At 32.7% G+C, this 15,322-nt stretch overlaps 1 protein-coding gene across 6 annotated transcripts in view; it reads left to right on the forward strand.

The window, feature by feature from the left end:
- RERE (arginine-glutamic acid dipeptide repeats) overlaps positions 1-15,322 on the forward strand; it is a 534,760-nt gene that overhangs the window by 285,302 nt on the left and 234,136 nt on the right. For all 6 annotated transcript variants that reach the window (XM_031962925.1, XM_031962929.1, XM_031962930.1 and 3 more), the window contains 2 exons: positions 6,534-6,639; positions 10,196-10,292. In XM_031962925.1, coding sequence (XP_031818785.1) covers positions 6,534-6,639; positions 10,196-10,292 — 203 coding nt within the window. The remainder of the gene's footprint in view (positions 1-6,533; positions 6,640-10,195; positions 10,293-15,322) is intronic.

Consider the following 15,322-nt stretch of genomic DNA (forward strand, 5'->3'; position numbering starts at 1 on the left):
AATTTGGATCTGCCCTTGATATCTTTATTCTTAATATTCTCCCATGGCTTTCCTGATCCCATTTGGATAATTGGATATTAAGTAACAAACCTGTATTAATGATAATTCAATTTTTAAAAAATTATTATTTTCAATATTGTAAACTGTGTGGATGTAAAATCTTAAAAGGATTGTTTTGTTAAAAATTGATATTTTGTACCATCCTGCTTATTTTGTTACCCCTACTTAGGTAGTAAATATGTAACAAAAAGTAGAAACTAACATTACATATCAATTGAGTCTGACAGTATGTTCAGTTGTCCTCATGAAAAATCCTCCCTTTTATACAAACTCAATAATTTTTGGTCATGATGATTATACCATTCAGTTTCATTTGCCTTTCCCTCTTCCTCTTCTTCTTCTCCTCCCCCCTCTTCTTTCCCTTTCCCTCTTCCTCCTCCATTGGAGTTAAGTGACCTGTCTAGGGTCACACAGGAAGTGTTGTGTCTGATGTTGCATTTGAACTTTGATCCTCCTGATTTTAGGCCCAATGGTCTATCCATTGTGCCATCTCATCTCCTTGCTTTTAATGTTTAAATTCTTGAAGGTTAGGCCAACGAAAAATGGTTGACAACTCCAAACTGAGCTGTGAAAGATATGTGTGCTCTTGAAACACTTTAACTGATGACTAACCTACTTAAGTGCTCAAATTCTTGTCGCCAGAGAGTTGGCTACTATCTGTTACATTTATGTCTCTCTCCTTTTAGAACTCTGCTAAGAAAATGAGGGGGTTGTTGATTTGTTACTTAAGTGGTGAGGGCTATGGATTAGTAAAGCATTCCAATATTGTTTGAAAATAAGTTAGGCTTAAAGGTTCTTTAAATAATGAAAAATGTCTTTTATTAATAGTGTAGATCTTTTAAAATGAACATATGCATGAAGTGCTTTTTAGAGAGGCGTGGTTGATTATAATTATGCAGAGTAAAAAGGCATGAAGAGAAAATTCTTAGGAAACTACTTAGCAAATTCACAAAAGAATTGAAAGCTCTATACAGTAGAGAAGTGTATTTCTCCTGGAAAGAATAGTTGTAGTTATCTTTTAAATTTCCTCTATAATTCTCTCCAGTTTGCTTTTCTAAATTTAAAACCAATTCAAGTTTTAAAATTCATATATCAATTTTTGTTTTTACATTATCTTTATACCCCGATAGTTACCTCGTTCCTATTCAGGACACTGCATTTAATAAAGAATACAAAATAAAAAAGTATTTAAGCAAAATTAATATTTTTCAGATTTTCTTATATATTATTTTCATGATCCAAATCTCCCATCTGTCATGCAGGGAGGGGGATACATTCTTGTATCTATATTTTAGAGTTAAGATTGGTAATTAAAATTATATTCAATTTAAAAAAAATTTACATTTGCCATATGTTCATAGGAAATGTTGATATGTTGGTTATTGTGACATTTTTCTATTGATTTATATATCTTCCTATGCTTATAGTGTGGGTAAGATCTCAGAATTGTTTTGCTTTTTATCATTTGTATGACTTTTAATATTCTCTAATTCTCTTTAAGACTGTTTATTCTTGCGTAAACCCATTATAATCAGCTTTGGCATTACATATTTATCTTACGCTAACATTGTGAAAATTGCATTTTTAGTTATCATTCAGACTTCATTTTTTGGAAGTCCTGGAATCTAATCCTTTAAATGATTTTTATTCTGGGCTGGTGCAAGGCAATTGGAGTTAATTGACTTACCCAGGGTCACACAGCTAATAAGTGTTAAGTGTCTGAAGGTGACTTTGAACTCAAGTCCTCCTGACTTCAGGGTAGGTGCTCTATGCACTGCCCCAAGTAACTTTTAAAAAAATAAATGTTTTTGATGTTTTTTAAAATATCATTTTAGTTTCTGCCACTCTTTCCCACAGAATTATCTCACATAAAACCTTTTTTTTTTAAAACTAAAAGAGAGAGGGAAGAAATTCAGCCTAATAAATATTTCAAAAAAATCTGACAATGTAGTCAGTATGAAACAATTTTGTGTCTTCCACTTCTGCAAAGAAGGAGATGAGGATGTTTTTTCATATTTCTTATTTTCAGCTTTTTCAGATATTTGTTTTGAGTGATAACAAAAGTTTTCTTATGAAAATACTAGAGAGTCCTCAAAGAATTTGAGGACATTTTTCTTAAGTCGTTGAAATGTTAAATAATTTTAATTAAAGATGATGACTACAAAATAAACCCACCAAAATCAAACACATTTCTATTTCATTGGGATGAGAAATGGTACAGGAACTTGGCAGAATTTATACTTAAAGCTATATTTTGCCACTATATTTTAGAACAAATTAAAAATGTATTTATGACTTGGATATTAAAGAATGGGAGAGACAAACAGTGAGAGAAGTGAACTGATCACATAACTTTTGCAATTTGAGTGGAATATGAATTCTTGAATCAGAGGTGAAGGGAAGTATAAAGGATAAATTAGATACATTTTTTTAAAAATCAAGAACTTCCAAGATGTAAATATTTTTAATTCAAGAAGTAAATATTTATATTTTAAATAATTTTAAAAGGGTTTTATATCTAATACATATTGACAATTAACATATATAAAATTCTCAATAGAGAAATGCTTAGAACATATAAGCAGTTTTCATAAAATGATTTATCAGTAATTAGCAATCTTATAAAAGAATATTCCCAGTAAATAATGATAAATAAGAAATGCAAAACTAAATAATCTTGAATTTTCATATCATATACAAAAAAGTAGTGAAGATAGAAAAAGTTTAGGGTAGTCATTACTGGAGAGGTTTTAAGGAGAGAAAAATACTAAGACATTATTGGTGGACCTGTGAATAGTATAATAGTTAAAGAAAATAATTTCTATTAATGTGAGTAAAGTGGTCGTATTCACTAACCCAGAATTGGTACAACTACTTATTGAAAAATTTGTAATTATGCACATGGTGTGGCTGTGGGTATAGTTATAAGTTTTGGCATTCATTTGACGCAGTAGATTATCTTTTCCATCTTGATTCTCTTGCCTCTGTAAGGTTTTGTTTCACTGCTCTCTACTAATTTTCTTTTCTGTCTTCTCAGTTTTCTTTGCTGGTTCTTTACTAACCATGGATGGACCTCCAAGACTTTGTCCTCAGCCCGCTTTACTTTTTTTCTTTATTTCATTTGGTTATCTGCCCTCTGAACATTGAATTGCCATTCTTTGTAAATGATTGACAGAACCTAAGAATTTAGCCCTTGTCTATTTTTCTTGAACTACAATCATGAATCACTAACTTGCCTTTTGGGTATTTTCAACAATATGTCCTGTGTATACTCCAAAGTTAACATGGCCAAAACAGAACTCAGTATCTTTTCTCTTAAATCTTTCACTCTTCTGATCATTATATTACTGCTCAGGCACCATTACCCTCCCACTTATCTTCAGGTTCATTGTTAGATTTTTTTTGTTGTTGTTCTTTTGAGGCAATTGCAGTTAAATGACTTGCCCAGGGTCCCACAGCTAGGAAATATGTCTGAGAGCAGATTTGAACTCAGGTCCTCCTGAATTCCAGGTCCAATGCTCTAACCACTACACCATCCAACTGCTAGTTTTTACAATTTGTGAATTGTAGGTTTTCTCCCTTATCCCCATTCAGAATTAAGTAACCACATGTGAAGTTATGTAAAATCATTTGTTTTTCAAAGAACTTTACAACTTGATTCCTCCTATCTTTGTCTTTTTCCTTCATCCTTTCATATATTCTGGGACTCAGTTACACTTGTTGGTCCTTGTCCAAGACACTCTGATTTTTAGACTTCTGACATTTCTCTTAAACATGTTCCACATTCTTGGAATACTGCCATTTTCTTCTTGTCTCTTCCTCTTGGCCAGCCTGACTTCCTGCAAGTTCTAGTTAAAAATCCTGCCTTCTTTGATATGTCTTTCCTGATGGTAGAGTTTTGCCTTTATAGATTGTTTTTAGTTTATCTTGTTTGTACATAATTGTTTTTATTTTTCTTCCCCATGGGGAAGACTTTTGGAGAACAGGTCTGGTCTTTTTTCTTAATTTGTATCCCTAGCATTTAACAAAATGTCAGACAGGTTGAGGGTATTTAATACATGCTTAAAGATTAATGTCATTTCTTTACTCATGCTTTCTGATTTCTTTTCTCTACTTCATCATCTACAATTGATATTGGTACGTGAAATTATGTTATTTTCTGGTAAAATTTTTGCAATATTAATCAGGTCACTGAAATATAAGATGGCTATCACATCAAGTAATGTTTTTTATTGTCTTTGGATATTTAATAAATCCCATTTTGCCACATCTTTTGGTTTTGGTGGTTTTTTATTGTTTTGTTTTGGCCTTTTCATGAGCTTTTTTTTTCCTACTTATTTCATGTATAGTGGAAGATATGATGATCATCCCCTATACCAGTATGTTCACTCACTATTATTACTAAAAAGTTTATTAAGTTTATGTTTATTAATAGTCTGCGAATTTAATCATTATCCCCTCTGTTGCCTTTTCCACTCTGATTCTAATATTGGAAAATTGAAAAGGAGCCACATTCAATTAAGGGTGGTTTTGTATTTTTTATTTCATGGTATATAGTGGCCAAAATTTAAGAGCCAAAAGACTTCTTTTGTAAGGGATATTCAGGAATTGACCATGTATCTTCGTGTTTATCTTCTCTATGCCAAATATTTACAGATATACCTACACCTATATATTATACTTTTAGAGTCATATATGTACACATATATGTAGAATATGCACACATTTAATAGAATTTAGGTACAAATATTCTGTATATAGGTACATCTGAAGAGTAAGCATGAAGATAACTACAAAGAATTAATGATCCATTATCTATATATAGTTATAAATACATGTATATTGACATGTACAGTTATGTACATTCATGTATATTTTTAACTGAAATCTTTCCTTTCAGATTTTGTCCTACAGTATTAGTTGTCTTTTAGATGTTTCAAAAGTGGATACCTTAGTGGTTATTTCAAACTCAGCATATTAAAAATTGAGTTAATTTGTCTTTTGTTTCAAGCATCTTTGTTTCCATCGAGGACAATATCACATATTTAGTCATTTCTTATTTTGCCATTTTACCTTCATCAAATCTATTTCACTTTCTGTATTCATATAGCATCATATAAAGAGCAAAGGTAAGACGTGGTGGTAGTAAACAATATGTAACGCATTGAAAATTTTTAAAGATCAATAAGATTAAAAGATATCGGGAGGGAAATTTATGTTAGGAAAAGACTGTGTATGAGTATTGACAATTGGCTAGTTCAAATGCTCCACTGATACCTTATTAATTCCTTGAGAATGTCAGGAAGACTTTTGAGTCTGTTGCATGAACACCCTTTAGGAAATTTATCAGAATTCATGAATAGGAATTACATGGGATGGCCATTCATGGGTGGATTACAGTCTTTAAAATTGAGCAAATATCTAAATTTACATATTTACAGATTTGTATGAGTTTTTTGACTTCTCTTCTTAAAGTTCACATTCTGGTCAAATTTGGACATACCCTTGATCACTGCTTTGCCTTCATGTTGCCCTTTTCCTATTTCTAAAATCTAATCATTGCTCTTATATCTCACTTTCAGAATTAATCAGGTGCCACTTCCTCCATAAAACCTTTCTTCATCTAACTTAAAAGTCTTATAGGATCCTAGGTATAGAGTTAGAATGGACGGGTTCATTTTATAGATGAGGAAATTGAGGAGGTGCAGGGAATTGGAGTGACTTTGCCAAGATCACTTTGGTTGTATCTGAATCGTTCTTTGAGCCTTTTACCCTTTGGTCAGAGAGTATTTGATCTTACTGCTCCCTTACCCACTCTTCTTCCTTTTTACCTTTTCCTAAAGCATTTTAGACCTATTGTGGGTCCTCTTCAGCTTTGGTCTGGTATTATGTTTCCTTATGAATTTTCTTGCCTTCTTATGAGGTAAAAAGGGGGAGCTTAGCTTATGAGCTCCCCCTTTTTACCTAAGTAGACAAGGTGTTTGAAGGGGCCAGTATGATATTTTTAATTTTTACCTTTTCTCTACTATATTTTCTTTCCCATTGTTCTTAATGAATATTTGTTCACTGATTTAAATACTACAGGAAGAAAGAAATACACATTTTATAAAAATTTGTCAGAAGGGATGCAATGTAAAAGATTTCCTGGTTAACTACACTGGCTATTCAATTAAGCTGTTCAAGTAGATATTCCAACTTTGGTATGTGGAGGGTATGTTCTGATTAATTGATTTTTTGAATTAATATTATGTAAATAATCATTATTTGAGGCTTAGACTTTTTTATTTTAAGGGACTTTTAATTTTATTTTTGTCTGTTTTTAAAATAATAAGATCTGACCTTTGTATAATTGACTTGTACCCTCTTCCTTTCACACTGGGACTGCACAGGCTTAAATGCTAAGTAATCTGTAATAATTATATCCATGTTCTTGTGAATTTCTTTTTAGTAATGCTTTAGATTTTCTTTTTCAGAGCAAGAGGGACCATCTTCTTATGAATGTCAAATGGTACTATCGTCAATCTGAAGTTCCTGATTCTGTCTATCAGCATTTGGTTCAAGACCGGCACAATGAAAATGGTAAATACTGCCCCCTACTATTAGGGCCATTTAGTGTGGTCAAAGGAGAGTTCCAAGAAGTTATTCAAGAATAGCACAGGAAGTAAATAAATAATTAAATATTAGTTCAAAACTTCATTATTCTGTCAAGTAGAATCTAAATGAACATTCTTGGGAGAGGTGGGTAAGGTGTTCCATTTGTACATTAAAATATCATAAAAACAAATTTATTTACTCAGATTGCAAAATTGACAAGGAAAATATATCTCTCGTCTCTGAATTAAATGAAAAGTTTACTTTGTTATGTAAAGTTATTTTCGTAACATCAGTAAATTTGAGATAAACATTCTGAATATATTCCAGGACTTCATAAGTATTTCTGTATGTAAAACTCTTGAGGGAGTGTTATAATTAATGTACAGAGTTGAGTCAGAACTCTGAAGTATAAATGCATGTTTGTACACATACACATATTCATACGTATGTACATACATACATACATCTTGTTATGTTCCCTGGGTAAACTATTTAATTTGTCAGTGCCTACAATGCAGATACTGAAGAGGTCTCCTCATCTGAAATTTTTAATTTTTACACCATTTTTATACCTAAAAAATCTTGACCCCCTCTCCCATCCACAACATTTGACCTATAATCAAGATTGTAAACCCTATGGGATTGATTTTGTTGCTTTTGCTTCTCTTGCTCCTATTCCCAATATTATGAAAAAATAGCTATCAAATCCATTTCCTTCTGTGGGTTCATTGATGTGTATTGATCTCTAAAGAAAATGCATTATTGTCTTAAATAACTATAACTTTTATTTGGAACTAACTACTAGAATAATTTTTGTTAATATAGATTTTTTGCTCAGATTACAATAATGAAGTGTTTAAGTGTATTTTATGAGAATTGTACTTGTTTTTTTGTTTTTTTGTTTTTTCCTATACATAATAAAATTTGTCCATATTTAATGTTATTTCAAGGTTGCCAAAGAAGCCTCCATTCGGTACTTTTGTAAAAAAATGGAACTTTAAACTTTCCATTATCTATTTTTGCAGTTGGTTCTGCAGCTTCACTGTTATATGTGTCTGTTTCTAAGTTTATCATGTAGGAATTAAAATAAAATTTAGAAGAAACATGACATCTCATCTTAGATTTTTCTTTGAGTCATTAAATGTTCAAATCATAGAAAGATACAACTTTTCATTATTCTTTGCAATTTCATTGTAATCATTTATTCAGAACTGAGTCGATAGTTTTAAAAATGTTTCTTAGTTTACTAAAAAAAGGATAAAATTTGCAAATATATGAATGATTTTTTACATCTATATTTAGATACTATTAAAGTATACTGTTCAGACATTTTTTTCCTCTTCCTTTGTAATCAGAGCATTTTCCCAGCCTTTGGTTCAAGTTTCTTTTAGAAATTTGGGTTTTTAGGAGGTAACTTTAGGTGATCGTACTTTGGCTTTGAATAGCATATCAGTAGTAGTGAGGAGCACCTAGAGAGGATATTTCAAACTGCATTTGAAATTTTGTAGCAATATGGGGAAAAGTATTTAGTAAGGCAAGGAACAATGTGCATGGAGAAGATCAGAAAAACATTTCTCTTTTTTTAAACATTTCTATAGTATTTTATTTTTCCAGTTACCTATAAAGATGGTTTTCATCATTGATTTTTGTAAAATTTTGACTTCCAAAATTGTTTTCTACTTTCTTCTTTTACCTTTCCCTCCCCAAGACAGCAAGCAGTCTGATATAGGTTATATATAATCATTTTAAAGCATATTTTCTTACTAGTCATGTTGTAAAAGAAAAATCAGAACAAAAGGAAAAAATCATGAGAAAAAAATGCAAATAACAGCAGCAAAAAGGATGAAAATAGTATGTCTTGAACTGCATTCAGTCTCCATAGTTCTTTCTCTGGATGCAGATAGCCAAAAAACGATTTCTAAACATGAATCTTTTGTAAGTAAGAAGTATGATAGTTAGAATTAGCCAAGAGATTTTGTTACATTTTGATTGCTTACCCAAAATAGGGTATGTTGGCTAACTTACTTTCAACAGATAGTTAATAATCAGTAAAGTGAGCTTGTGGGTTTTTTGGACAGATTTCATTTATCAGATGCAGCTATTGTCTAAATGTACATCTATGACTCCTTGCCTTGGGAATGATGAACTGACTCATTTTAATGAAATTAAAGTAGCTTGTCAGAAACAAATCAGACAAACTTCCATTGCTTTATTTTTTGGCATTGATAGTTTTCTTCCACTCTGATGAGAGTTTATGTAATTTTTCAGTGATCTTGTCACACTTTTCCTTTTTGTATCTGCTGCCTTTAGGATAAAATATATAAATTATTCAGCCTGACATTTAATGCTTCCTATAATATACCTTAAATCACCCTTTTCAGCTTTCCATCATTTCTCTTTATATATTTTCCATTCAAGTTGGACTTGGTCACTAGTGATTGTCTTTGTGTTGCAGTCCATCCATTTGTCTGCCAGCTTTAGTGTCCAACTAGCATTTTTCCTCCCATGATGCTCCCCTTCTACCTACCATTGGCTTTACAGCTTTAAGCTTTCTTCAGAGCATGTCTCCATCTGCTTCCTCCAACTTTTCTTGACCCCTTTTCTTCTACCCCCACATTAGCAGTTTCTGGAAAACACTTGGCATTGTTTTATATGCTCTTTAGATTTACTTTTTTACATGCTGTAACCCCATAATGGAATGTAAGGACAAGGATTGTAAAAAGTTTTGTCTTTGTTTTTCCAATTGTTAGCATAAGGTTTTTCACATAGATGGCACTTCATAAATGTGGTGAATGGAATTATTATTGCCATAAATCACCTGTGAAAGCAGTGTGGCATAATTGATGTGAATGGATAAAGGGGCCAACCTTGGAATTGGGAAGACCCGAGTTCAAGTCAAGTCTTGGCTTCAAGTCAACTCTTTAGGTTGTATTTCTGTAAAGAATTTGCCATTTTAGATCTTCATGGCTCTACTTAGCATGCCCTGACATTTTTAGAGCAAAAGACCCCTCCTAAGGGTTACCTGGGAAGTTTGTTTTTATTTGTTTTTTTCTATCCTTATTTTATTGTAAACTTTTTGAATGCTGGGTAATCTTGTTTTCTTTTTTTGTTTTGTTTTGTTTTGTTTTTAAATTATCTCCAGTTAACTTATAAATTAACTTATGCAATTGTAAGTGCTTACTGAGTACTTTCTTATTCTTCTGTTAATTAAATAATTGATTGAGTCTTACTTTGTAAACTAGGACACATTTCTAAGTCTACCACTGGCAACTCTGTTTCACCATATATTACTTGAATGGTTGGTTTTCATTGGTGAAAGAAGTTTCCACCTTAGGGGTTTCTCATATTATTGAAGTTCTGGATCTTGATACCCACCCCATTTAAGTCACCATATTCTCTTATGTTTGTTCAAAATAAATTTGGGGATTATCAGTGATTTTTTTTTTTTTTTAATTGCTGGTAGATTGGAACTGAAATTAAGGTGATTGGTTTAGGAAAGATGGATATTTTAAGAACCCCTATTATGTCCTTTTTCTAACAGATTCTGGACGAGAACTTGTCATTACAGACCCAGTTATCAAGAATCGAGAGCTCTTCATTTCCGATTATGTTGACACTTACCATGCTGCTGCCCTTCGGTAAGTGGCAGAGTTTAGATGAAAGTCTCATATAAACTAAAAGACATTTAGTACAATGAAAAACATTGTCTACCTTGTCTTCTAGAAATGTTTAATACACTTGTTGTATTTAGTTATTTTAAGCATGTACAATAATAAATCAAAATTGGAAAGATGTGACTCTAAAATCCTGATGCTGGCATCCTAATTCATATGTTATGTTCAAGAGATTTTTGTATTTCAACTTTGAGAGGCCCATTTTCCCTTCTAAATCCAAATTCTCCTCCTCCCTTTACTCTTTTATTTTCATCTTCTACATATTATCTGACATTGTCTTTAAAATGTTAGCTCAGTTAAATTTATTAAGTTCTGAGTCTGAGGCCAATATATGAACCATAATTTGTAGAAATGTTTTAATCATTTGTGTTCTTTATGATCAACAAAAGGAAAAAAAAAGAACTTATTCTGGTAGATTTTGTATTTAAATGGCATGCTTTGTACTTTGTCAAAGGTACAAACCTTTGTGGAAGGAAGTAGATAATATTTTCCCCTCCAATAATGAAAGTATTTATGTTTTGGGCCATTGCTGCCTTTAGATTATCAACAGTGGAATGGATATTACTATATATGGATGGAATAATATTGCTAATACAGATGTTTAGATGATGTTTCACTGAAAGTATCTAGAGCAGATTTTTCTTATTTAAAGCCATTTAAATGAAGGTTCTTACTGTAAGACAAATTAGCATTAATTTTTAAGGTGGAATGGAGTAGGAAATATTGAGGTTAGAGAAGAGAACCTTTCCTTGGACTTACAAGGCTTCAGATAAATTTTGAAAATTTTGTTTTTTAAAAATTTGTGATAGTCCTTCAACTACACTCTAGAGTGCTTTTTATGGATTAATGAAAGTAATTTCTAACATACAGTTTGCAAATGGGAAAAGATACAAGTTAATGAGAAATTTAATTAAATTGACTCAGCTAAGTTTTTATACTAATGTGGCATAGAAATCAGATATGTAGAACCTGCTTTTCTTTCCCTCACTTCCTTTCTTTCTTTCTCTTTTCCTTCCTTTCCATTTCTTTCACTCCATCTTTTCTATCCCAATCTCCATCATGAAATGCATTGGGCATTAAGATGTTAGATAGTTTCGATGTTTCTTGAAATAAGTTCAAGCCATTTCTTGAAAATGACTATTTTGTCCTTCACTCTTCTGGGCTAATTTTTACTTCATTTCTAATACTTTTACAAGTATCATTGATCTGGTTATATTGAAACATTTCAGTCTGATTTTAACATAGTATGTCCGGGCAAATTGGTTGAAAAATTTAATATGATGTGGTTCTTCTTTCTCCCTTCACATTGCTTCTAGCTAGAGCTTTCAAATGGTGTCAATGTTTGAGTTCCACATTCTTGAGTAGGGGTTTAATTGGACAGTTTGAATTTTGTTGTTATTGATACAGAATTTTGTGTTGAAGATTTTTAGGCCATTTTAGCAGGGAAAATGTTTTTGTTTGTTTGTTTCTTTCTTTCTTCAAAATTTATTTTTAAAGATATTTTTGTTATTAAAATCAAATACAACTGTTAATGTCTATTTCCAATAAAATGTTGCTCTAAAATGATTAGTTATTTGATTTAATGTGTTCCTGGGAAGACTTTTTATTTTAATTGAGTGATGCAACTTTTTAATCTTAGATAAGAATTATTTTAGTTTTAGTAAAGTCTTCTTATTGCTGTCATCACAAAAGAAGTAAATACCTTTTGGCCTCCTTTCTGTGGGTAATAAACCTCTGTACTATTCCTTCAATTTATTGCAAGATCATACTGGAAACTTCTTTACTTTGGAGAAAATTTCAGAAGTTGGTGTCCATTCGGATATTCCTTAAGAGCTCCAGGTTCTACCAGGTCATAATGAAATGTTAGCATGGGATTTCAGTGCTTTGTTTACTGTGCCACCAAGCTGTTTCCATGTAGAAATTCTAATAGTTTAGATTTCAATAAGAATTTATTGTTTATACAAACACTCTGTTGTCTTATGGAAGAGTTCAGGTGAATAAAGGTTTAAAAAAACTGCCCAAATTGTCAGCAGTAACTCTCAGAGCCAGGAGTCCATCCAATTATTCTATCACAGCTAATAATGACTGCTATTCCTTAGAAACTGATGATTTATAAGACATTTTTTATAAAATATTTAAATAAATCTTTACAACATGCTACCAAGATAGATGACATTATTGTCCTTAATATATAAATGAGAGATTTGAGATTTAGAGAATTTAAGTGCCTTGTCCAATGATGAAGTAGTTGGTTATAATCTTATTATTGTTGCAGTGGACTTACCTTGAGTTTTCACACCATTTAGTCCTATGAAATGGTAAAGTATAACTTCCTCTAAAATGAATCCTTTCACTCTAAATTCAGTTACTAGCTAGACATGGAACTATCACATGAATTTCATCAAGTTAATTTCATTGGCCGAACAATTAGTCTTATATACTTCTTGCCAAATTTTTCTTAGCTTTGGAGTTTTCATTTCTTCAGGATTCCTTAGAATGATGTTATTCTGTTATTATCATCACAGGATCCTAGATGTATTACTGACAAGAATTGTAGATGACCAACTAGGTCAACACCTTCATTTTGTAAATGAGGAATTTAGGGAATTTGTTGTGAGTTGCTTACTGTCATTCATACAGTACAATCAATTGGAATCTAGGTCCTGACTCTAAATCTAGAACCAGTTCTCCTCTTCTACATTTTTCTGTCACAGGATTTTATGTGTACATAATCATAGTTTCAAAGTTTTAAAAGTGGACTAGAATCAACTCTCTCTCTCTCTCTCTCTCTCTTTGATTTGGGATGTATTGTCTAAGTAGATTACATAGCTTGCATGTAGTCAGGTAGATATCAAGAGTTAACAGGAAAATATGAACTTTAATCCTTTAACTCTGGAGCTAGTGCTCATTTATGTAACCATACTACCTCCCCTTAATCTCAGGATTCAAAAGCAAAAAAACAACTATTGGTGAAACAATTCATTGTTTCCTTAGAACTTACAGACTGTCAAGTATTAAAGAGGGAGGGAGGGAGGGAAGGGAAGAAAAGAGAGAGAATGTATACATAAAATATAGTACCTATACATGTATGTATGTGTATATGTATATACATACACACATATATGGAACCCTAGAACTTCATTATTTGTTTCTAGAAGTCAATCGAGAGATAATTTTGGAAAGTCGCTGAGAAATATGGGTTGAATCATAGGACAATAGATAGAGGATTGAAAGAACAGCAGTCCTCAGCCAAAAGCTTCTCCTTTCTTATTGAAAGTGAGATTCTGGATGCTAATAATCCTTTGAGATGGGAGCATGCTGCTTTGTTCTCTTATAATGTCACTCTATATGTTAAACTTATTTTTGTGTCCACTTGTCTCTCTGCTCTCACCTGTGTCTTCAAGAAGCTGTAGCATGTGCATTGGCCACATCTTGGTAAACCATCTTGTCATATGAGCTAAACCAGATTGAGTATAGCCATATGGCTATAAGGCCATTAGTTAATTAGGGGAGTGTTCACCCAGAGCATGTGGAGATTTCCTTTGATGAAATAAGCAGATGAGAAGAATTTGTTCAATGTCCATTCAGGCAACTGAAGTAAGCATTGTGGAGTACTTAGAGCTTGGTCAGACATTGACCAAGATGTGGATCATTCTGTGGTCCAGACCTTTATTTTGCCACTGGACTTTGATGATTCTGGATAAAAGAGTGAGAAAAAGGAAATCACTGGACAACTTTGCCTTCAGTAGCAACTCAAGCTGTCACCCAATTAAGAGATCATTGATCCTCTGAGAAAATTAACATTAATCCCCTATTATTTGCAAAGCTCCCTTGATGTCTCCTCCCCTTGTGGCTTTGGGCAAATTACTTCACACCTCTGAGTGACAGTTTCCTCACCTGTAAGATTAGAGGTATGAGCTAAATGGTCTCTAAGCCTCCTTGCTTGAGATCTATTGTCACTGATGGGATCTGAGAATACAAAAGGAAAGAATGGAATAGTCTGTGAAGAGTGAACTAAAGAGAAGAGATAGTCAATAAACATTTGTTAAGCATCTGCTGCTTGCCATTTGCTGAGCTGTCCATAAAAAGGAACAAAAGACAATCCCTAAAGGAACTGACAATAGAGGAAACAACAGACAAACAACTTTTTACAGACATTCCATATATGGGATAAATAAGACTTTCTTAACAGAGGGAACTTGCCAGAATTTCACAGGGCTTGGAAAGATTTCCTATAGAAGACTGAATATACTTGGAATTTAAGGGAAGCCATAGAAACCAGGAGGTAGAGATGAGGAAGCAAAGCATTTCAGGCATACTGGGCAACCAGGGAAAATACCTGGGAGAGGCCATTGATGTGGAGGATTGAGGGTCTGTGTTAGGGAGCAAATTGTATGAAAATTGCAAAGACCAGAGGGAAGAGCTTATGAGTTCTTTGAATAGAGCAATTTTGTATTTGATTGGGGAAGTGATAATACTAGATAATAGTAGAGTTTACTTAGTAAAGGGAGTGGTAAGATGGTACCTGAATTTTAGGAAAATCTTGTTAGTGGCTGAGAAGGGGATGGGCTGAAGTGGGGAGGGAATTTGAGGTAGGCAGATCTACCCTCAGGTTATAGTAGTAATCAGGGTGGGAGTTGGAAAGGGCTTGTATCTGGCTGGTGATCCTGTCAGAGGAGAGAAAGGGGAGAGATCATGTGAAGGTGGAATTGACAGGCCTTGGCAACAATTTGGACATGGGTGATGAGAGATAGTGAGGGATGCCTGCTAGGTTATACGCCAGAGAGACTGGATAGATAGAATGAAAGGGAGAGTTTGGGGGAAAGATATGAATTTTATTTTATATATGTTTAATGTAAGATAACTAATAGACAAATGGTTGAGATGTCTTAAAGACAGTTGGAGATGCAGAATTGGTGGTCAGTAGAATTAGGGCAGGATAAGTGGATTTGAAAATCATCAGTTATTTTCATAGTAAGGTTAATTGCCTTTTG

This window comes from Sarcophilus harrisii, chromosome 3 (genome assembly GCF_902635505.1).
Source record: "Sarcophilus harrisii chromosome 3, mSarHar1.11, whole genome shotgun sequence".
In the NCBI taxonomy this organism is placed as follows: Eukaryota; Metazoa; Chordata; class Mammalia; order Dasyuromorphia; family Dasyuridae; genus Sarcophilus; species Sarcophilus harrisii.